Source organism: Tupaia chinensis, unplaced genomic scaffold, assembly GCF_000334495.1.
Source record: "Tupaia chinensis unplaced genomic scaffold, TupChi_1.0 Scaffold138725_1, whole genome shotgun sequence".
In the NCBI taxonomy this organism is placed as follows: Eukaryota; Metazoa; Chordata; class Mammalia; order Scandentia; family Tupaiidae; genus Tupaia; species Tupaia belangeri.
Window position 1 is genome coordinate 2,640,534 of NW_006198617.1, and position 23,318 is coordinate 2,663,851.

General features: G+C 60.2%; 2 protein-coding genes across 2 annotated transcripts in view; one reads left to right on the forward strand and one right to left on the reverse strand.

The window, feature by feature from the left end:
• Positions 1–198: 198 nt before the first annotated feature.
• B9D1 (B9 domain containing 1) lies at positions 199–14,981 on the forward strand. The gene is made up of 7 exons (XM_006161655.3): positions 199–326; positions 1,664–1,732; positions 5,163–5,274; positions 10,961–11,057; positions 11,458–11,520; positions 14,391–14,458; positions 14,675–14,981. Exons 1-7 carry the CDS (start codon positions 264–266, stop codon positions 14,800–14,802), a joined length of 600 nt encoding a protein of 199 aa, XP_006161717.1. The 5' UTR covers positions 199–263; the 3' UTR covers positions 14,803–14,981.
• A 5,774-nt stretch (positions 14,982–20,755) lies between these two features.
• Positions 20,756–23,318, reverse strand: part of EPN2 (epsin 2) — a gene marked incomplete in the record, with an annotated part of 61,872 nt that continues 59,309 nt past the window's right edge. Inside the window, 1 exon segment of the mRNA XM_027765569.1 lies at positions 20,756–23,285. Within this exon segment, the coding sequence (XP_027621370.1) occupies positions 22,990–23,285 (296 nt within the window).

Sequence of the window (23,318 nt, forward strand, 5' to 3'; positions counted from 1 at the left end):
AGCTGAATTCTGCGCCGCCAGCGAACACCGACCCAGGCGGACCTTGGAGCCCCGCCCTCCCTCCCGACCACGCCCACAGGCCACGCCCCCGACAGCGCCCACCGAGTGCGCCTGCGCCACCCGGCGTGCACCCGCCTTAGCGAAGTTGCCGCCTCCGGGAAGCGTGTCCCCTGCGCCACGCCGTCTGTTTCCAGGGCAACCCCGGCGCCTCTTAGGAACTGCGTGCCCCGCCTGCGTGGGTTCTCAGCGCTCCGGGCAGTGCCATGGCGGCCGCGAGCCCTAGCGTCTTTCTGCTCATGGTCAATGGGCAGGTGGAGAGCGCCCAGGTGAGCGGCCGTGAACCCCGGCAGGGCCCGTCCCCAGTGTCCCCCGGGACTCCTTCCCGCAGCTCCTCTGGCCGCTGCGTGGTCCCTGGAGACCTGCGCCATCCCTGCAAGCCGCGTGGCTAGGCTGGGAGGGGAGCAGAGTGGCTCCAGGTGACTGGGGACTCAGGGTGAGCTGGCACCCAGCTTTGATTGGTCTGATCGGGGATGGGGGTGGCCAGAACTATCCAGGGAGGGTGTCTGTCGGACCGAAGGGACACTACTGTACGCCTCCCTGCGCGTGTTATAAGAACCAAGTGATAAATCCGTGAGGCCGACGTGCACCGAGTGGTGGCTGAGCTGACTCGGTGTTCGCTGCTGAGCCCAGGGACACCGCTGAGCTAGACTAGGAACATCCCCTAGAAGTGGGACGCTGGGATTGAACCCGTGTCCATCTGGCATCAGAGCCCTGCCCCACTGTCCTTCCAGGCTGTTGGAGATAGCGTTTGTTACTCATTCTGTGAGGATTGGCTGAGATGGTTCAGGTTCAGCTCAGAACCTGTCTCCTGCCTTCCCGCTTCATCAGGGACTATTCCCCTCCCCATGCCTAGAGCCCAAGACAGCGCCCCCTTCTCCTGCCCATTATGGGCGCTCTGCTGAGCTGGGCCAGGTGTACCCCTGCTCCATTACCACCCGTCACCGCCCTCCCACTTCGCTCTGGGCTCCTCCCACTGTGCTCTGAGCTCCTCCCACTTCGCTCTGGGCTCCTCCCACTTCGCTCTGGGCTCCTCCCACTTCGCTCTGGGCTCCTCCCTCTCTTCAGGCCCTCGGCTCGGGCCAGACATGTGCTCCCTGTCCTGACAGCTTCCTGGGTTCTCAGACCCGTCATGCCAGCACCATTCCCTTCGTCCCACCCTCCTCACTGCCCGGGCCAGGCCCTGGGGACACAGGCATCAGCCCTGTCCCTTCTTCAGATCTTAACGGGGTGGGGAGGCACAGGCCAGTGATTGGCGGTCAGTGGGGAAGGCACAGGAGCCAAAGGACCACGTGGTAGCTCTTAAACCAGCCTGGGAGTGGTGCAGCTTCCTGGAGGGGTCGGTTTTGAAGGGTGAGTAGGAGTTCACCGCGGGAACAGTTGGGACAGGCATGTCAGACAGCGGAGCCTGAGTAAAGGCCCAGGGACCTCTTCCTCAGACCCCCATGTCTCGGTCCCCAGCCTCTACCAGCCCCCATGTCCACATCCCAGCTGGCTCAGGCCCGCCCCAGGTGTCTCGTGTTCAGGATTCCTGTTGGCCACACCTGCTTAGCCGACAGTGGCCTGCCCTGAGCGCTGTGAACGACCTCGTGTGCTCTGCCCACAGTTCCCCGAGTACGACGACCTCTACTGCAAGTACTGCTTCGTGTACGGCCAGGACTGGGCCCCCACTGCGGTAAGCTGGGCACGCCTCCCCACTCGTGGCCCTCACAGCTGTCTGAGTTCCTAAAGGGGTCCCCCACACCCTTCCCTCCTGTTCAGACTAGTCGTGAGGTAGATACCGAGTGCAGAGGGCCCCACGCAGAGAGCGGAAATGAGAACCCAGCCACTGCCAGGCACCCCGACCTGTCCCCCAGAGACTGTGCGCTCACGCCCCGGCCCCACGAGCCCACGCCTCGGAGAGCCAGCCTGGGTGGCTGGCCACGGCGCTCGGGCCATCCCCTGTGCACATGGTCTCTCCTCAGCAGGGGCTCATTCTGGAGAGCTGGAAGGCAGCACAGCAGCCTCCTCCCAGGTGTTCAAGGAGTACTGTCCCCACTGGGAGAGGGACTGCACCGAGGGCTTCTGCTGGCGGCATGTTACGGTGGGCAGGGCCCGTCCACCCACAGCAGTTTGAGCGTGGAGACCTCCCAGCTGGGTGTCCTGCTCCGTGCAACCCAGACAGCCCCACTGCCCGCACCGTGTGTTGCACAGCTCTGGGGGGGTCTGGGCGGGGTCCAGTGGTGAGCAGGCCAGGCGGAGGACACAGTCCTGTACAGGGTTGCTGACTGTAAGAGCTGAGGGAAATGGAGGCAGGCCGGGAGCTGGAAGGGATGAGAGGGAGGCTGGAGCCCAGGGCTGGTGGCCAAGAAAGGCCTCGCCGAGAAGGAAGCCTGAGCAAAGGCCTGATGTGAGGAACAAGCCACGTGGAAATCTGTAGGAAGAACTGAGCAGGCAGAAGGGACGGCAAGTGGGGACCAGCAGTTAGCGTAATGGCTATGTCGCTGGACTCCCACGTAGTCGACCGCGGTTCACGTCCCGGACCCGGTGGCTTAAACTCACAACGGGCACGTGTGCGTGTGTGCCCAAGATCCCGAGAGGAGAATGGAGGAGAAGGGATTGCGGCGTGGCCATCCCCCCTGGGGGGCGGTTTCTCGCTTTCTGTCTGTCTGGCTAGTGCACTCGCCCTAGAGCAAAAAAAAAAATAACCTCTTAAAAAAAAAAAGTAAGAAGGGGTGGCGAGTGCAGAGGCCCCGAGGCAGGGACAGTCAGGAGGCCCGCGGGCGGCAGACAGTGAGGAAGGCCAAGCAGGAAGGCATGGGGCAGATCTTGCAGGGATGGAAAAAGGACCACAACCTTTGCTCAGGAAGATGGGACCTCGTCCGAGAGTTTTTAAACAGAAAAAAAATGGGCGGACTTATGTTTTAAAAAGCTCTCTTTGGGGCCAGCAGGTGGCGTGGTGGTTAAGGTGCTGGATCCCACATGGCCAACTCTGCAGTCTGAGTCCTGGAGCCAGCAGCTTGAAAATCATGCTGAGCATACGTGCGTGCCCAGAATCCTGGGAAGAGGCTGGAGAAGGGACTGCTGCATGGCCATCCCTCGGGGAGTGGCTCCTCACTTTCCCTCGGTCTCTACTGAGGGCATGTGCCCTATGGCAAAAATCTAAAAAACAAACCACTTTGGCTCCTGTGCTACGGGCAGCCATGCAGGAGCCAGGGGAGGAGCAGGAGACAGCCTTGTGCAGCACAGCCGAGCCGGGGCAGGGTGGCAGTGGGCGCGGGGAGCAGGGCTGGCTCTCAAGCGTAGTTTGAAGAGCAAGCCAAGGGCCAGATGTGAGGTCCGAGAGAAAAAGGAGTTCACAGCGACGGACAACGCCGGGGTTTGTGGCGGAGCACTTGGAGGTGGAGGGCTGCCTTGTGGTGAGGACGGGCTGGGGCGGTGGGGAGACCCGTTGCGCTCAGCCTGCCAGCGACATGAGGTACCTGCTAGGTTGCAGGCGGAGATGCGGTGGGCAGTGGGGTGGCAGTACTGATCTGGAGTGCAGAGGTGACCGGGAGTTGTGGACGCGTGGGCCACAGTAAGTGCCAGGAGGCCAGTGAGGTCACCGGGTGCAGGTGGAGAAGCGGGCTGGGGACAGCCTCGGGCACCCACTTGAGGAGGACGCACAGAGCAACGGGGCAGGAGCCACCTCTTGAGGTGGAAAGGGCCAGAGAGACCGTAGGAAGAAAGTGTACCAGGGAACAGGCCAGGGCTGGCCCCGTGGCCCAGAGCTTAAGAGAGCTGAATCCCTCGTGGCTGACCACAGTTCGAATCCCAGCCCCAGCAGCCTGAGAAACACATCCGGCCCGGGTGTGCCCAGACTCCCTCCAGGATGGAGAAATGGAGGAGAAGAGATTGGGGCAGGGCCACGCCCTACCAGAGGGTACTTGCTCCTCCTTTCTCCACCGCTCCTGTCTCCTGGTGAGCACAGAGCCTTTTAGCAATTAAAAATAAATAAGGAAATAAATAAATAAAGCAGTGAATCTGCTCTGCTGCAGGCTGCCGGTGAATCAAGTAATGTGAGGACGGAAATGACCATTGGACAGCCCGGCCAAGGTCTTGGGTGCAGTGGGAGAGCAGCGGAGGAGGTGGAGCCGGTGGTGTGCAGCTCCTTTAGGGATTTCTGCTGTACAGGACGGAACAGAGAACCAGCTGGGAGGTGGAGAAAAAAGTAGAGTCAAAGGGGCCAGGAGATGGCATGGCGGTTAAGACTCTGGGCTCCCACAGGGCTTACCACAGTTCAAGTCCCAGACTCAGTAGCTTGAAAACCACTCCTGCCATGTGTGTGTGCGCGGGCCCACAATCTCAAGAGAATGGAGGAGAAGGGATTGTGCTGTGGCCATCCCTCCGGGGGGTGAGTCCTCACTTTCCCTCCCCTGTCTCTTTTGGGCAGATGCACATGCCCTCTGGCAAAGACCTCAATAACTACAAAAAAAAGTAGAGTCAAGAGAGAACTGTTTTTGATAGAGAAAATAGCGGCTACATGGGCATGGCGGCCGCGATCCGGGCGGACTGCTGATGCAGGAGGAGAGGTCACCGAGGCTGCCGGTGCCGTCGCCTTCTGAGAGGCGGGAGCTCCCGACCAGAGCCTGCAGCGGAGCTGGCTCGCGGTTGTCACGCTCTGACGGGATGAGGCACTGAAGTACCAGGCCCACACAGTGCTCCGCGTCGCTCAGTCCCTCCGTTTTTTTTTTTTTTTTTTTTGGAGAGATTTTCACTATAGGGCGCGGGCGCTCGCCAGACAGACAGAGAGAGAGAGACAGAAAGCGAGAAATCACCCCCCAGGGGGGATGGTCACGCCGCAATCCCTTCTCCTCCATTCTCCTCTCGGGATCTTGGGCACGCACGCACACGCGCCCGGCGTGAGTTTTAAGCCACCGGGTCCGGGACGCGAACCGCGGTCGACTACGTGGGAGTCCAGTGACATAGCCATTATGCTAACTGCTGGTTCCCAGTCCCTCCGTTTGAAAGTTAGTGTCTCGGGAGAAGAGGGTTGAGCAAACCGCGCTCCTAGCTGCCCGCCCTAGGTAAGTGAGGTTGTGGCGCCCTGAGCTCAGACACCAGCAGGCGCTGTCACTGTCCCCCAGGGCCTGGAGGAGGGCATCTCCCAGATCACGTCCAAGAGCCAGGACGTGCGGCAAGCGCTGGTGTGGAACTTCCCCATCGACGTCACCTTCAAGAGCACCAACCCCTATGGCTGTGAGTCTGCAGGGCCCTGCAGGGAGGGGCTGGAGCTTTCCCCCGGGGCCCCCAGGACAGCCGCTGCCCACCTTCCCAGGGTCACTGCCCACTGCCGGTACCCGGGCTGTTTGCCGTCCTCTCCACCCCACCCGCTCGTGTCCGGCATGCTGTCCTGACCTGGAAGCTGAGCGCCCGGCCAGGCCAGCCCCACGCCTCTGCCAGCCGCTGTGCCTGTGGAGGGCAGGCTCCCGAGCCCCTCAGCCTCCCATCGCGTGTTTTGCTCCAGCCAGACCCTAACACGTGCTCCTCCCAAGCTAGTCCCTCAAGTTCGCTCTGCCGAGCCTTTGTTCGGGCTGTTCCCTCTGCCCAGATGCCCTTCCCACACCCTGTGTCTGACTGCCACCCTGTCCGGTAGTTGTCAGCCGTGCGGAGTGTTCACGCTCACTTGCCCACTGTGGGCAAAGGCCAGGGCGACCCGCCCTGAGGGTTACATACTTCCCCTCGAAGCTCGTCCAGGCTTCCCTGTCCTGCCTGGTGGGTGCACTTCTGAGGAACGAAGATGCAAAGTGGTGCCCTCACTTACCCCAGCCTCACACCAGGCAGCCGAGTAGGGAGCTGAATTCAGACCCACCTGCCTTCACGGTGCCGGCCCTTCTGCTACTGTGGCCTGGGCCCAGGCTTACCAGGTGCAGAGAGGCTGTTCGGGCTGCCTGGCCAGCAGGGGCTTGCGTCCTGCTGTCATCATTGTGAGGGGGACAGCTTTGAGAGACTTCTGGAACAGTGCCCTCCCAACTGCGGACGGCTGGGAGCAGTGAGTACAGCACTGAGTACAGCACTGAGAACAGAAGGCCCGGAGGGCTATTAGAGCAGAGCAGTGGAGGTTTGCCAGAGAAAGAGACAGACAGACAGACAGACAGAGAGACAGACACACACACACACACACACCTCTCCCTCCCTCCCCGCAGAGCTTGCTGATTCCAGGAGATTGACACCTGTGAGGCCTCTCTGGCCTTAGGGCACAAAAACTGGTGTTTAGAGCTCTCCAAGGGCCTCTGGGGAGGCCCAGGTGTGTTTAGACCTCAAAGACTGCCGTGGGAGGGAGGGACACAGAGCAGCCCCAGGGGACCGCAGCTGGCCCCTCCGTTCAAGCCCCTGGTGTGTGGATTCAGCAGCTCCCAGACACCCGGCCAAGGCAAGGAAGCCCGCTCTTTAGAGCAAGATGCATCTCATAGACCTCCACTTCTGTCTGTATTTTCCCCGACACAGTGTCGGGCCTGTGGTGCAGGAGAGGCACGCAGGGACGAGAGCGTGCGTGATGCCCAGCAAGGATAAGACGGAGACACAGGCTCTCCAGATGCTGCATGGTCGCTGCGTGCCACGTGACCCAGACCAAGATAAAGTGCAGTATCGAGGATTATAGCAGAGCGGTGGAAAGTCTGACTCCCCCCCCTTTTTTTAAAAATGAGAATGCAGGAGAGAGAAGAGAGAGAGGGGTATGTTTTGGACAGGGTCTTGCCATGTTGTAGTCCCCCATTCCAGTCTCCCAGCTGGCGAGTACCGCAGACGCACACCACTGTCCCCAGCCTTTCCGGTTGGGCCGGGAGCTGAGTGCAGGCTTCCCTTGCCACGCCAGCTGCCATGTCACTGTACCTTCCCGCTTACACCGCTATGCCTGGGCTAGTCTGATACCTTTCTTTAAGATTCTAGTCAAGATTCTAGAATTGGGGCTGGCAGGTGGCACGGTGATTAATGGCGCTGGACTCCCACATGGCCAATCATGGTTTGAGTCCCAGACCTGGTGGCTGGCTTTCTCACTGTCTTTCTCTTGCTCTCACTCTGCCCCTCTCTGGTCAAATTAATATGAAATAAATGAATAAATAAAGTTAAATAAAATAATTCTTTTAAAAAAGAAAAGATTATAGAATTAGTCTGGCTCTATGAGAGCGGTAATGTTCTGCTCGAGAGAAGCTGGATCCCACATGAGGTCCACCGTTTGGGCCCCTGGCCCAGGCAGCCTGAAACAGTGGGCACACACACGAGTGCCCAGGATCTCTTGGGCTGGAAGGCTAAAGGAAGAAATCACGCACAAACAGACGTGATGGAAGGTGCTTCTCTCTCTCTTGTACACGTACACATGCTTTATCGTGAATAAAGAGAAAAATTCTAGAATTGTAAAATAACCAAAAGCAGGAGCTTAGTAGATTAAATATAACTGAAAAGATACACTGAAAGCTACGTCAAAGGAAAACGCGATGAAACAGAAATACCGTGATGGAAAATGCAAAGAGAGCAGGAGACAGAACACAGGAAGTTAGTCCTACGTGTCTAGAACCCGACGAGGAAAGGCCAGAACAAGACTGATGGTGGATGTCATAAATAGCTGTAATTGTTTTAAAAAATGATGGAAGACATCAAGCTACAGATTCAAGACAGACCTTGCAGGATAATGGTAAACCTACACCTAGGCACAGGGTCATAAAACAGCCGAAAGCCAAATACTGTCAAGGAAATGAAAATAGGCACAAAGTGGTCTTTGAAACTGTGAAGTCCATATTAAGACTGATCAAGGAAGAGAGAACACAGAAATGGCAGGAGTGAAGAAGGAGATGCCATTACGGAAGACATAACAAAACAATATTCGGCAAGTTTGAGGAAATGGTCAAATTGATTGCTAGGAAAATGAAACTATGAAAACGGACATATAGTGAGCGTTATCTATCTGTTCAATTGAATGCATAAATTTAAATTTTCTTACAAAGAAAACTGAGACCAGCAGATGGCATAATGAACTCCCATGTGGTTGACCGTGGTTCAAGTCCCAGACCTGGCAGCTTAAAACTCACAGTGTGTGTGTGTGCGCGCGCGTGCACGCGCATGCCCACAATCCTGAGAGGAGAAGGGATTGCATTGTGAGCATCCTCCTGGGTGGGGGTGCGGGGGTTGATTTATCACTTTCTATCTCTCTGGTGAGTGCATGCACCCTATAGCAAAAATCTCTCAAAAAAAAAAAAAAAAAAAAGAAAACAAAACACTAAGCCCAAATGGCTTCATCATGAATTCTACCAAATATAACCAATTCTACCAAAAATAACATCAGGCTTAATCTAGGAAGATACTGGGCTGGCCCCATGGCCTAATGGTTAAGGGAGCTGGAGCTCACATGGCCAGCTGGACAGTTTGAGTCCCAGCCCTGGCAGCTTGAACACACCTGGCACGTGTGTGTGTGTGTGTGTGTGTGTGTGTGCCCCAGATCTCAATAGGCTGGAAAAAAGGAGGAGAACGGATTGTGGTATGACCACGCCCCCGCTGAGGGCTGCTTTCGTCATCTCCCTTTCTCTGTCTCTGGTGAGTACACAGAGCTGCTGACAACAACAAAAATAGTAATACTCGTAGACTATATTAAGTATTCCCCAACTATTTTTTTTTTTTTTGTGGAGAGGTCAACATAATCTTGTTATTTTTTCCTTTTGCCAGAGAGAGAAGGAGAAGATACCCACACGGGACGTGGTCCTGCTGCAGCTCTTTTTCCTCGGCCTCTCTGTCCCCTCAGGATCTGAGGCATCCATGCACTCATGCCTGGCATGTTTCTCAAGCCACCGAGGCCATGGCTTGCTTGAGCCATGGTCGGCCATGTGGAATGCAGCTCCCCGAACCACTGCACTACTGGGCCAGCCCTAGTCAGCATAATTTGGATTACGGAGCCTGCAATTGGCAAGGGACTCGAGCAGGTTCTTCACAGAGGAGGCTATCCAAGGAAACAAGAAACAAGAGATGTCAACCTCATTTTAGTAAGAAAAATGTAAACTCAGGGAAGATGCTAACTAAAGCTGCCACAGCTACGCGTGTTCACTCACTGGGATCGCTCACGTCGAGAGACCGTCCCGTGAGACGGTGCAGAACTCGGGTGCACACCGGGGGTGTGGGCCGAAACGACGTCCTGGAGGACAGCCTGGCGTTACCTTTTGGAACCCAGTGTACACATGCCCTGTGTGATCCCCTGGGGTACATGCCCTGCGGAGACGTGGGCACAGGGCCTGTACGAGAGCCTCGGAGCCTCTCCTTGGGAACAGCCCGAACGGAGAAGCCACCTGTGTCTGTCAGCACTGGAGCGAGCAGTCCTCATGGGACCTTCCCATGGCAGAATGTCACACAGCAGAGGGTGAGCAGGCCTGTAACGCAGCCACCCAAGGGACTCACAGGAACACGGTATGGAATTGGAGACCCTGGGACCAAAGTATACACACTAGACCGTTCCATTTCTATTAAAAAACAAATTAAGAGATAATTCCTTTTCTATAAAAAAAATAATTAAGGCTTGCCATAGGGCACATGAACTTGCCAGACACAGAGAGAGAGACTGAGAGGGGAAGCGAGAAATCAGCCCTGGGGGAAGGGAGGGGATGGCCATGTTGCAGTCTCGTCTCTTCCATTGTCCTGAGGTTTGGGGCACACACACACATACCCAGCGTTGATTTTATTTTTTGAGAAGCTTTTTTGCTATAGGGCACGTGTGCTCGCCAGAAAGACAGAGACAGAGAGACAGAAAGTGAGAAATCACCCTCCAGGGAGGATGGCCACGCCGCAATCCCTTCTCCTCCATTCTCCTCTCCGGATCTTGGGTACACATGCACTCATACCCGGCGTGAGTTTAAGCCACCAGGTCTGGAACTCGAACCGCGGTCCGACTGTGGGAGTCCAGCGACATAGCCATTATACTAACTGCTGATCCCCCCGGCATTGATTTTCAAACTGCAGGGTCCAGGACTTGAACCACAGTTGGTCCTGATGGATACAGCCATATTAACGACTACATCTGCTAGCCCCTATGATTTTTTAAAAATTATTAATCTAACTCCAGTTGTTATTTTTTAATTTAACCAGAGCTGGTCAGAGAGAGAAAGGGAGAGTGAGAAAACCAAGCTGCCAGGTCTTGGACTTGAACCACAGTCAGCCACGTGGGAGTTCAGTGCCTTAACCACCATGCCACCTGCCGGCCCTGACCCTATACATTTTAAAAAACTGGATAAAGCACCTCAAGTACTGTGTGGGGACTGCGTTCTTAGGGAGGGGGTTTCCCGAACTCGAACAGCGGCTGCCTTTGTGGGGAGGGGAGCCATGAGAAGGGGCCAGCCTCTCCCACTGAGCACACACTGTGTGGCAGGCCCTGTTCTGGGGGTCTCAGAGGTGAGGAAACTTGCAGGGTCACTCAGTAGTGGCTGCAGGATCTCCAGTCCTCCGGGCCTCACCTGCCACCTGGGCAGTGATCGCCCCCTGCAGGTCGAGGCCAGAGAAGCTGGCCAGGCGCAAGGACCCTGTCCTCGGTGCTGCCAGGGAGCAGGGTCCTGGGTGCTATTCCAAAGGAGGCTCGGCTGGTCTTTGCTTTCTCTCCAGCTTGTCTGACACCCCCAGATCAGTCCCGGCCCCCGGCCTATGCTTGAGTGTGACCATCAGAAAGGCCAGTGGCCCTCTGGCTGCTCACAGCGAGCCCAGGGCCTGCAGTGGGTCCTCGGAGGCACTTCCTGTGTCCATCGCTCAGCCCGGCTTGTCCCCCAGCTCTGAGGGCAGGGCTCAGTGCGTGCAGGAGCCCTGGGTGGCTTCGGGGTTCCCACGTCTGCGCTGCCCTCCACCGAGCGCGCCGCTGTTCCCGGCTGGGCACACCCGTTCCATGCCCTCACCTCCCGTGCCTCCGCTTTGCCTTTCCCAGGGCCACAGATTGTGCTCAGCGTGTACGGACCGGACGTGTTCGGGAACGACGTGGTCCGAGGCTACGGGGCGGTGCACCTGCCCTTCTCACCTGGCCGGTAGGTTCTCATGTCCCCTGTTGGGCCACCAGGGCACCTCGGCAGGGCTTCTCCTGGGACACACACCAGTCCTCTCCAGTCTTGGGCTCAGGCATGTGCTCTGGGGCCCCCAGGGGCCTGGGCAATTCCACATGGAGGGGGAGGGGTGCAGCTTGTCGTGGGAGGAGCCCCACGTGGGAGGGATTGGGGGGAGGGACGGGGAGGCTCCTGCTGCTGCCAGACACCAGGCTGGCTGGGGAGGGCAGGCTGGAAGGAACCAGCACCCCCGGGCTCAGGTTTGCGTGTGCAGCTGCATCCCGCCTCAGTCAGGGCCCCTGGGGCTGTTGGCCTCCACCCTGGCCTTCCCCTGCCCCTGCCTGCTGGTACCCAGCATGGCTGTCTTTGGGAACATTCTTTTCAGGCACAAAAGGACCATCCCCATGTTTGTCCCAGAATCTACGTCTAAACTGCAAAAATTTACCAGGTGAGCCTCCCACCGTGGCTTCACGTGTCCTGGGCATGGACAGTGACGTCATTGTGCCCCGCATACGAGCCTGGTAACCTTGTCAAATTCCAGTTGCTCCCCGAGGGGCAGAGGAAGCGGCGGGGGGGTGGGCGGGGCGCCTGGGCTCCCGCCTGTCCCCGTCCAGCAGCCAGAGCATGTGGCTGAACTCCACGGCCGTCACTGACCCCCGGGTCCGGGGCAGCGGGGGGTTCTGCTCAGATGAGAAAAGGCCCCTGGCAGGTGCGGCGTCCGAAAGTGCTGCCAGAGGCGCGGCAGGGTGAGCCACACACTCCGCGTGGGCATGCAGTGGCTCCTGTCTGTCCATCACGTCCTGCCTTCACCCGTGGGAGACCGAGGTGACATTCGGGCAGTGACTGGAGTGGAGGCAGGGGGCTGCACGGAAGACCTGGGAAGGACGGTCCAGGCCCCGGGGACAGCCCGTCCAGGCTGAGGAGGGCGTTGCAGAGCCCTGAGGAGCACCGGGGTGCTGGTGTGGCTGCTATGCTGTGAGCAGGGAGTACGGGGGAGCTGTTGTGGAGGCAGGGGGCCGGGCTGCGGCCTGTGGGGAGCCCCTGCGGGAAGGCCTCTCGCATCAACCACATCCGAGGGGCATGACAGCCCCTCAGCTCAGCTCCAAGTCCTGCTGCACCCCCAGGTCAGCGAGGGTGGGGGAAGTGGGGACCACCTGGCCCTGGCTAGCAGCACTTTGCGTGCCTGGGGTGAGAACTGGCCGGAGTCCTGCTGGGCAGAGGGACGGCGAGGAGGCCCCCTGACCTCGGCTCAGGAGTATGGGCACCCACCTGACTGCTTAGCTGGGTGCCCAGGCCGGCGTTGGGAGGTGGCCTCACTCACCCCTCGGGGTGGCTGGGGAGCGGCAGGGCGGTGCCCGTCGGGCTGGGGCAGCCGCCTGGCAGGCACTGCCCCCGTCCCAGCCCCTGCGAGCGCACACCTGGGAAGGGCTCCAGGTGAGTGAGGCAGCATGACAGGTGGGGGAAGGGGCGACTTCAGCGTGTGCTCGGGCTGCAGGGAGGGAGGCAGTTTGGTGGGCAGAATCTTCCAGATGTGCACTCAGGCCCACCCAGCCCCGTCTCCCAGAACCCTCAGTGCCCCCTCCTCTGCCTCCCCTCCCCATCCTCAGCCTAATGGGCCTGCCCAGAATGGCCCTGGCCCCTGTGGCCACTGCGGCAAACGACCACACCGGGTGGCTTACAGCACACATGTATTCTTGCGGTTGTGAGGGCCGGGGTCCGAAGTCCTCATCACTGGGCCAGAATGAGGCGGCAGGGCCACGCTCCCTCGGGAGGCGCTGGGGAGGCTCCACTCCCCGCCTCTGCGGCCTCTGGGACTGTGGACAGCCCGCCCAGCCCTCCATCTCTGCCTGCAGGGTCACACGGCCCTCTGTGCGGGTGGGCTCCCTCCCGTGAGGACGAGTGCCACCTTCAGGGCCCCGGGATAGTGTCCTGCTCCCAGACCCTTAGTCACACCTTTGAAGACCCTTTTCCCAAATACGGTCGCACTCGGTTTTCTGCAGCATCCATAGCCCCTCCGGGGTCGCCTCACGGTTCCTCAAGCACAATCTAGCCCATTCCCTTCCCCTGCTGGGGACCACCCAGCCCTTCCCTTTCATTTAGGATAAACTTCAAGCATGAGCTGTCAGCCTCGCCCTGGCCTTGCCTTGGCCCTGCAAGCAGGACCTGTCGGCCTCTCCCTGCCCTTGCCTTGGCCAGCGGGCCTGGCTGCGGCCCACCTGCCCCGCTGCCAGCTGCCTCAGTTCCTGCAGCCCACCCAGCCCTTGTGGGAACAGCCTCTGAGCCGTCTGTCCCTTCCCGTCCCGCCCCGCCAGGCAGAGGAGCAGCCCACTCCAGAGTGCAGGAGAGCCGGAGCCTTGCTCTACAGATCGAAAACTGAGGCACAGGCTGTGGCCTCCCACTCAGCCCCTTTGGAATGCGCGGCTCCTGGCTGGAACCCTGGGCTGGGGTGGGGGAGGCCAGGGGGCAGCACCCCTGGTCTGGCCTCTTCCCACCAGTGCAAGCCGGCAGCCCGACCGCCTCCATGCACGTGTGGGGTGGTTACTGGGGCCCTCCCCACCCCATCTCAGCAGTTGCAGCTCAGGCCCCGCCCTGTTTCCCTGGGAGCTGCCCCTGGGGAGGACACAGCCCAGCCAAGCTATTGATGAGGTGCAGGGCCCAGGGCTCCATGCACGCCGGAGGCAGCGAGCTCCTGGGCACCTGCAGCTGCACTCCGGCATTGTGCTCCTCTAGAGCTCCAGTGGGTGTGTCAGGGGCAGGCCTGGGCGGCCGCCCACTCAGGTGCACATGGGGGCGAGGGCAGCACCCCGAGCCTTTAGGGCTTCCCTGGGACAGGGCACAGGGGCCAGGCAGGGCGGCCAGCTCAGCAGGACTGGCCTGGGCAGGTACCTGGATGCACAGAGCACCCCGTGGAGGGGCAGGGCCCAGCTGTCACCCCAGAGCACCAGGCCAGAGCCTCTGCGGAAGGATAGCATTTCCTGGGTTGGCTGAGGCCTTCCTTTGCAGCCTCACCATGCAGGTGCCGGTGCAGCCTTGTCACGGGGTGAAGCTGAGATCTGGGGTGGGCAGTGCCGTCCTCCATCATCCTACTGAGGGGCTGAGCCCGGGAGCCCCAGTCTGGGCCCTCTGTCCCCGCCCACTGGGGTGGGGCCCTCAGGGAGGCTAGTCACAGAGTGCCTGGCCTGTCAGAAGCCACCTGGGACCCAGACCAGAGGTGCCGGGGGTTGGGGGTGGTTGGAGGGGCACGCTGGGTTTGAAATGAGAGTGACAGCCAGGGATGGCCAGGTGGGAGCCCTGCTCACCCGTGTTCTATGTCCCCAGCTGGTTTATGGGACGGCGGCCCGAGTACACTGACCCCAAGGTGGTGGCCCAGGGCGAAGGCCGGGAAGGTACAGCTTGGTGCCCTAACCCCACCTACCCCACAGGCGGGTGGGAGCCTGGGGAGGAGCGAGGTGGGGACAGACTCCAGGGACCTGTCAGGCAGCTGGGGCCTCTCAGGTGAGGGAGGTGGGCCAGCGCTGTCCCAGAGTACAGGAGCGTGCCGAGGCTGGTGGGGGGTCTGCCTGCCCCGTGCGGCCCACCTGATGCTGCTTCTCTGTCCCCAGTGACCCGCGTGCGCTCTCAGGGCTTTGTCACCCTCCTCTTCAACGTGGTGACCAAGGACATGAGGAAGCTTGGCTACGACCCCGGGCCTGCGGACACACAGGGCGTCTCGGGCCCCTGCCTGCCCTAGGCACCTTGGGAAGGCTCTGGGCCGCCTTTGCCCACCCTGGGCCGGGCCAGGCAGACCGGACAGCACTCAGAACGTGGAGGGTCTTCCAGGGGCGCCCGACCTGGCAGGCAGGGCACCCGCGCCTGGGGGCTGGAGGTGTACAGAAAAGCTTTATATAATAAAGAGTCCCGTTCTCACAAGCCCGGCTCAGCCACTGCCTCTCCTGCGTGGTGCCTCCTGCCATGGGAGCAGCTGGGGCTCTGTGGCCTTTCCGGACCCGGCCTCCAGGACCGTCCTCGCCAGCACTGCAGGGGTGGGGGTGCCCAGTGGAAGTGGCCAGACCTCCACAGGCCGGGACGTCCGCTGCTGCAGCGTGAGCACTGCCACAACCCGGGCCTGCGCCTCAGCACACTCAGCCCCAAAGTGGGCACACCATCCACCCCGGGGTCGGTGTCCTCGTGCCGGTCACGCCAGCCAGGGCCGTGCCCGCCAGCTTCCCTGGGCAGGGGCTGATGGTGGGGTGCCCCAGGGACCTCAGATGAAGTCAGCCTGATGGCAGAAGTGGCCTGGGCCGCCCTGGGAACTGAGCCCTCTGAGTGCACACTGCCCTGGGCATCACGGGGAGGGCACCGAGGCCGCAGAGCTTCCCCTTGCCCACAGTGGCCTGGTGTGTGGAGTCGGCCTCAGGTAAGCCCCTGCGGGCAGGTACCCGAGCCCCTGCTAGCCAGGGGCTTTCCTCAGCAGGCACGATGCGGGTGCTGGGCCCGCCCTAGCCAGGACACCGCCCTGGGGAGGCCAGGGCCCTCTCCTGCCCTGTGATTCAGGACACTCCTGCTGCCCCCTGCCCCCAAGTCCCTGTGGGCTGGCCCGCAGCCTGCCATCAGCAACCCCCCGTGGTCCTGCCCTCTGCAGAGCAACCTGTGCCCTGTGGCCCAGGCTGAGGCTGCGCAGCCTCCCGCCTCCTGCAGCGTATCACGCACACCCGTGCACCGTGGCCTGCAGGCGGCGTGTCCTGGCCCCCGTCAGCACTTCCAGACGGCCGCTCGTCCCTGCTTGTCACCCCAGAGTCCTGAGGCCAACTGTCAGACCACACCACTGTGCGGACAGCCGGCACTGGCAACCTGGCCCACCACCCTTTGCCCGGGCTGTTGGTGGCACCGCTGTTCCATGCAACAACCTCCTCACTTGCCATGCCCTGGCGGCCGCCCACACAGGCAGAGCGTGCCGTTACGAGTGCTGCGTCGCCTCCAAGGTCCAGCCCGAGTGTCCCTCGGTCAGTGGGGACCACGGCCCCCCACCCCGGCAGTCCTCTCGGCCCTCCCAGGCTGGCCGTGTCCCTCTCCTCACTTTCTTCCCTGTGGCTCAGAGTGTGCCGAGCTACCTGTGCGCTCGGGCCATGCCCCTCCCTCCCCCGGCAGTGCCAGGGTGCCCCTGCAAGAGCCACTGTCGCCTGCCGCTCTACAGCCTCGGCATGAGCCACCCACCCGCGTTCGACCCTGGGCCCACTGGCCCTGGTCTGCCCAGAGCCCCGCTGGGCTCCCACGGCTTCCCTCGCTCGGAGAACTCCTGCATCTCCAGTCCCCAGCGCCATGTCCCCCGGCTGACCACCGTGCTGCCTCTGGTCCCACCTGTGGCCACTCCTCAGGTGTCTCACCCACAGGGCTCGATTCTTCCTGCATCAGGGGCTCTGCAGGGCCACCCACATTGCCCCACGCCTGCTCTCACATCGGAAACTGCCCAGGGCCAGCAGGTGGTGGGGTGGTTAAGGCTCTGGGATTCCACAGGGCCGACCCCAGACCTGGTAGCTTAAAAAACACACTGGGTGTGTGTGCGTGCGTGCCCAAAATCCCAGGAGGAGAATGGAGTTGTGGTGGATTATGGTGTGGCCATCCCCCCGGGGTGTGGTTTCTCACTTTCCCTCTCTGTCTCTGGCGCGCCCTATGGCAAAAACCTCAACACCAAAAAACGCCCACACACCAGCACCTTGGCCACTCCACCTCTCCGCCGGCTTCACTGTGCTCCCCGAAGAGCTGTCTCCTCTGTCCACACCCTCGCCCCCCACAGGCCAGTCACTGCCCGACGCCACACCCTGTCAAGTCCGTGTTCGAGCCCCAGGTCACAAATGCCTGTGAGCAGCGTGGCAAAGTGGCCACCCTTTTCCCATCACGTTCAGTTTTCCCCAGCATCATTAAGATGTTTAAACATACAAAAGTGGATCATTTTTTTAGAGAAATTTTTGTTGCTGTTGTTATAGGGCACGTGTGCTCACTGGAGAGACAGACAGAAAGTGAGAGATCAGCCCCTGGGGGGATAGCCACACTGCAGTCCCTTCTCTTCCATTTTCCTCTTGGGATTTTGGGCATGTATGTACACTCACCCGGCTCGAGCTTCAAGCTGCCGGGTCCGGGACTTAAACCACAGTGGCCACGTGGAGTCCAGTGCCTACCCACTACACGACCTGTTGGCCCGGAAGTGGACGTAATCTTACAACGAACGCCGCTTACCCAGCATCTAGACTCTCCCGCCAGCATTCTCCTGCACTTGGATCCTCACATGTACCCACTAATCTCAACTGGTTTCTAGTGCGTTTCTTTGTTTACAGTTTGCTAGAGGGTGCGTGTGCTGGCAAGAGGCAGGGAGAGGGGGGAGGCGCCCCCCATGGGGGATGGTCCCTCGCCCCACTCCTTTCAGGATTTTGGGCACGCACATGCCTGGCCTGCTTTTCAAGCTGTTGAACCCAGGACTTGAACAGCGCAGTTGGCCATGTGGGATCTGGCAGGCTTGACCTCCACACCAGGCCAGCCCATTGAGTGCATTTCAAAAGGAGCAGTGGCATGGGACCAGCAGTTAGCGTAATGGCTATGTCTCTGGACTCCCATGTAGTTGACTGCGGTTCGAGTCCCAGACACGGTGGCTTAAACTCATGCCAGGTGCGTGTGTGTGCATGCCCAAGATCCCGAGAGGAGAATGGAGGAGAAGGGATTGAAGCGTGGCCATCCCCCCTGGGGGATTATTTCTCGCGTTCTGTCTCTTTGTCTCTCTGTCTTTCTGGTGAGCGCACGTGCCCTGTAGCAAAAACCTCTCAAAATAAATAAAGGAGCAAGCAGTAGGTCTCTGCACGGCCTTCCGCATCTCTGCACGGCCTCACGTTAGAGCTCCATGTGCGTCTTTATTCCCTCTGCGGGAACAGTTACCACGGAACGCACAAATCCCGAGTGCACTGAGCTCCGACTTCTGCCCAGTGCACACCCCGCCCCGATCCGGTCACCTCGGAAACCTCGCACCCTCCGGTTGGGGCCAGGCCACTGCCGTGAGGCTGAAGGTGCATGTCATGCATGTGTGTGTGTGTGTGTGTGTGTGTGTGTGCCCAGGAAGTAGGGACCAGGGCGGGCACGTATGACAGTCTACACGGAGCATATGTCCCTGCCCACCCCTTGCTTGCTGTCACAAAGCTCTGGGGTCACCAGGCTCTCCCTCTCTCCCCTGGGCACGCCTGCAGACATTTCCCGGCCCCTCATACCTCGGTGTACACACGTGAGCAGTCCTGGCCAAAGGAACGTGGGTTGCAAGGATGTTGACAGACGCTGGCCACTCAGGGTCAGCTCCGTGGGGCTGCCCCATGTGTCCATCTTGTTCTCGTCCACACCTTCTGAAGTATATGGTCCAGGGAAGAGCCTGGCTTCCCATTTTCTTTCTTTCTTTATTTTTTGGAGAGTTTTTGCTATAGGGTATGTGCACTCACCAGAAAGACAGAGACAGAGAGATGGAAAGCGAGAAATCACCCCCCAGAGGAGATAGCCACGCCGCAATCCCTTTTCCTCCATTCTCCTCTCGGGATCTTGGGTACGCATGCACATGAGCCCGGCATGAGTTTAAGCCACCAGGTCTGGGGCTCGAACCACAGTTGACTACGTGGGAGTTCAGCGACATAGCCATCACGCTAACTGCTGGTCCCTTATTTTTAATTTTATTTTTAAGGTTTTTGTCAGAGGGCACATGTATTTGCCAGAAAAAGACAGAGAGAGGGAAAGTGCGAGACCACTCCCGTTCGGGGGACGGCCACCCTGTGACCCCTTCTCCTCCGTTCTCCTCTCAGGACTCTTCTCCTCTCGGGATTTTGGACAAGCATAAACATGTGCCTGGCGTGGTTTTCAAGCCACCAGATCCGGGACTTGAACTGCAGCGGACAATGTGCGAGTCCAGCACCTTAACCACCATGCCACCTGCTGGCCCCATCTGTCCTAGCTCGGGGAGGAGCTGCCAAGAGCGTCCCCGTTGGGCACTTTGTGAGAAATACGTCCCTCGTCTGCAGAGCTGGGGCCGCCTTGCTCCCGTGCAGCCTCGTGTGCTCTCGACAGGAGCCTGGTGTGGGGGTTCTGGGTGTGCGGCATGGAGGCGGGAGGAGCACAGGGCAGGCTGGCGGCAGGCCCCCCAGGGGCGTGGAGACGCAGCCTGTGCCACGCCGGGAGGCGGGCTGCGGGGAGGGAGGGGACAGACGCGGTGGCCGAGCAGGAACGCGCTCATGGATGACACGGCCGGCTGGCGAGCAGCTGTGAAAGAGGACGGAGACGACCCGGACGTTTCTGGCCCCACAGGTTGAAAGGGAGACTTTCTAGAAGTCACCCGGGAGGAGAGATGGAAAATGACGTGGAACAAAAATGGCCTAATGAGACTCGACGACGCTCGGTCTTTCGGCAAGTGGTGAAGGGTGGCCTTGCCCTGGTGGCCCCGGCCATCCTCGTGGAACCTGGTGAGCTGAGCTGCACAGGGGACGGCAGCAGAGACGGCGGGTCACGTGCGGTCACCTGCTGCTGTGTGAGCTACCCCGGAGCCTTGCGGTCCGAAGCGACGGCCACTCATCGTGGCTTGACCCCACAGGCCGGCCAGCAGGCAGCCCTGCTCGCGCTCACAGGGTGTCGGCTGGGCCGCCCCTCGCGGTCCGCCAGAGGTGCCTCTGGCATGGCTCGGCTGCCAGCGGGACCGGCCCTGAGGGTGATCCCAGCACACGGGTGTCTGCGGAGCCCTGCGACCATCACGCCTGCTGGTGCCCACCAGCCCTGTCCTGTCCCACGGCAAAGCCGGGGATTGGTGCAGGAGGGGACCACGCTGGGAGACACAGTCCCAGGGGTCGCCAGAGTACCGGTCATCTGTGCTCAAACTGACCGGAAGCAGAGCTCGGAAGACTGCCTGTGTTTGCAGAAACTGCTTCCGTGCTCCCCAAGCCGGGACGCGAGGCGTGGGCTCACTGAGAAAAGGTCTTGGCCCGGACCCGCCAGGTGCAGGTGGCAGGCAGGCCAAGCCACCCCAAGGAGCGCACGCTGACACTCGCCTCGGCTGGTCAGGGGCTGCGTCAAGGGCGAGCCCAGCAGAGGATGGTGAAGTGGGCACTCCGCCCCCGGGGAAGAAGAGCATGGCTAACCCTCCCCGCCGCAGGGCAGGGCAACCCCGTGCACCACAGGGATCCAGCACCCCAAGGACCAGAGGCCATGGCTGTGCCCGCGGTTCCCTCTGGGGAACGGGGCGTGTGCCGTGGCCCCGTGTGCAATGACCCCCACTCCTGTTTGTGGTCATTGTTAGAGGCAGGGGTGCAGACAACAGGTGGTTTACAGGCTGGGCCCGCCTGGCTTGGAGCAACCCCCACCCCAGGGCCTGGCGGGACCCCATGGTGTGTGTGGGAGGGCTGAAATAAATACCCGGCCACCGGACAAGCCAGGCGGCGGGGGCCAGCGCGCCACCCCAGCCCACCTCGGGCCCCAGGCACAAAGCAGGTCCGCGTGGCGGAGCAGGAGCCTGGCAGCGTCTTGCAGGGACTCCACAGCCTCCCGTGCTCCTCCCTCCAGCACCAGGCCGGTCAGTGGCCTCCCTGAGAGCAGGCCGTGCAGGTTGCCAGGTGGGAGTCGGCTGCCCAGCCTGCCCTGGGCCCTGCACACAGGCCTGACGGAGGCAGGTGGGGAAGGACACGCTGGAAACCACATCATGGTACAAATGATAAATTATATTTATACAGTAAATAAGTATCAACAGTCAACACAAGTTCAAAACCAGCCACCGACCCCTAGGACTGAGAGCAGCGGGGACCTCCCCCCCGACGGTGCCCACGGGAAGGGGCCCGGCAGCCCATGCGTGACACGTGTGGCAGCGGCCGGTGGCTTCATGATCAGTGCAGCGGGTGGCAGGGACGTCGTGCACAGGCCCAGGATGGCCTGGGCCGGCGGCAGGGCGGGGGCTGTCATGATGGGGCCTTGGTCATGTCAGGCGGGCTCCTGTCTGTTACAAGGGACTCTCCCCCCAGGAGTGGCGTCCGGGCCGCTGCCCGTGAAGCTGGTCCAGGGCCCACCCCATCTGAGGGAAAGCACCTTCCTGGGCCAGTGTCCTGCCCGCCCCTTCCCCAGGCAGGAAGAGCGCCCACCACGCTTCCCGAATGCCAGGGAGCCCAGAGGCCCAGCCCAGGCCTCGTTGCTCGGCAGGAGCGGGCAGGTGGCTTCTGGGCCAGAGTAGCCTCAGGACAGCTGGGATGAGGGCAGCTCGCTCAGGGCCTCTGCCCTCCTGGAGCCCAGCGGGTCTAGTCTCTCCTTGCTGAGGGCAGCTCTCCGAGCCACACGGGGCCCGCAAGGGGTTGGCTGCCCTTGGAGCAGGAGTGAGAAGTCCCAGGGGCCAAGCAAGCCAGGGACACCCGGGGCTCGGGGGCCTGTCCCTTCCCTGGGAGAAGCTAGTCGACCTAATACTCTTTTTCCAGTGGTGGGCGGGGTGAGGACAACAGGAGGTTGCAAGGAGGCAACATTGGTGCGTGTTTGTTAAAAATCTATCCTTGTAAGATGTTTTCCTCCATCTCCAAATGAGAGACGATGACTCCTCAGTCTGCCCACACGTGTCTGGAGTTAGCAGGCAGGTGGATCAGGGCCGGCCCTGGTCCTTCACCCGTCTCAGCCTGGGGACCCGTGGGCACGCTCCAGGACAATGTGCACTTCCACACGGTCCCTGCCCTTCGCCTGAGCGCGGATTAAGACAGGAGAGCAGGGACGGAGGTGAAGGTGTCTTCCATTTCCCAGTTCCGATGTAAACAGAGGGCCCTGTGAATCCCTGCGCGCCTTTCACTTACAAAAGGAATGAGTTGATGAAAACGGGTGAGTCACATTCATACATTAGAGTTTTTTCCTTTAACATCCAAGATGTTGGGGTTTCAATAAGAAAAACAGCCTCTCTCGGGACCTACCCAAAAAGGCTGAAAGTCAGCTTAGAAATTCACCAGAAGAGGGAGTCGGAGGAGGGAAAAGGCAACCGGAGGCTAGGAGTTTTTGTTGCTGCTATAGTTTTTCTTTCTTATTTTTTTTTTTTAAATAAACATCATCTTTTCTGTGTAATCAAATTCCCATATTATTTCCTATAAAGAATTTGCTTTTAGTGTTTCCATAAGGCATTTTTGTGTGTGTGTGTGCCATCCAAACATCTCCTCCTTTTAAAATTTTCTTAGAGTTAAAACCATAAATAAGAGGATCGAAACCACTAAAATGACACGTGCCAATATCTTAATTCAGCCAGACCTGGTAAATTCTATCAAAACTAGACAGTTAAATAAGAACCACGTTATAAAAATATTAGCCAAAAAAAGACTATTAGATAATTCTGCAAACTCAAATATGAAACTGTACTAAAACGAAATATGTGCAAACGTACACAAGCCCGGAGCCACGTGGCAGGGTTACGCTCGGGTTAGTTTAAAGCTCGCTCTAGTGGATTTAATTCAGGAGTTGTCCACGGTGGTGTTCACTTTGACCGCACGCACGAGTCAAAGAAAAAGAAAATATACACAACCACTCCCCCAAAGGTCAGTGTCTAGGATTAGGAGCCGGTGCTTCATCCTGTCCACACCTGGGACTGCCTGGGGTGTCCCTAGGGCTGGGGGTAGGGGCGAGGACAAGGGCCACACTGACACGGCACCTCCTTGTCTGAGGCCCCCCCAGGACCTGAGCACGCAGGGGGAGGGCCGGCAGGAGTGGGCCTGCCTCAGGAGGGGAGGCCACCCACCTGCCGCCGGGATCGCGCGTTGGGCTGTGAGCACAACCCTCCGCTCAGGAGGTTGGAACCGAAGGGCCCTCGCACCCCGACCCTGAAACGCTCAGGCGCCATGCCACACGAGAGTCCCTGCTCGGCGTCTGTCCTCCGGCAGGTGCTCTGGGCGCTTCCTCGGGGCGGGCCCCAGCCCAGGCACTAGAGAAGGAAAGGGTTGGTTGTGCCAGTGGCCTGAGCTGTGGGGGGGACACCCACGCTGCCCACCATGTTCATCGCGGCAGGACCCAGGGGTGGCAAAGTGGAACTGCTGGCCCCCAGAGCGGGGTGTGGGGCCGTGGAGGTCATGGGGCCTATGGCCAGGGGTTCCACCCCGGGGCCAGGCCCAAAGGACGCGCTGGTGCCCAGGACTGGGCTCCCTCGCAGCTGGTTGAGCGTCAGCGGCTGCGGCTGGTTCACCTGGAAGGGGTTGACGGGGGCCGGGGTGGCAGCTGGACCTGGAGAGAGAGCGGAGAGGTGGCGGCTGGGCC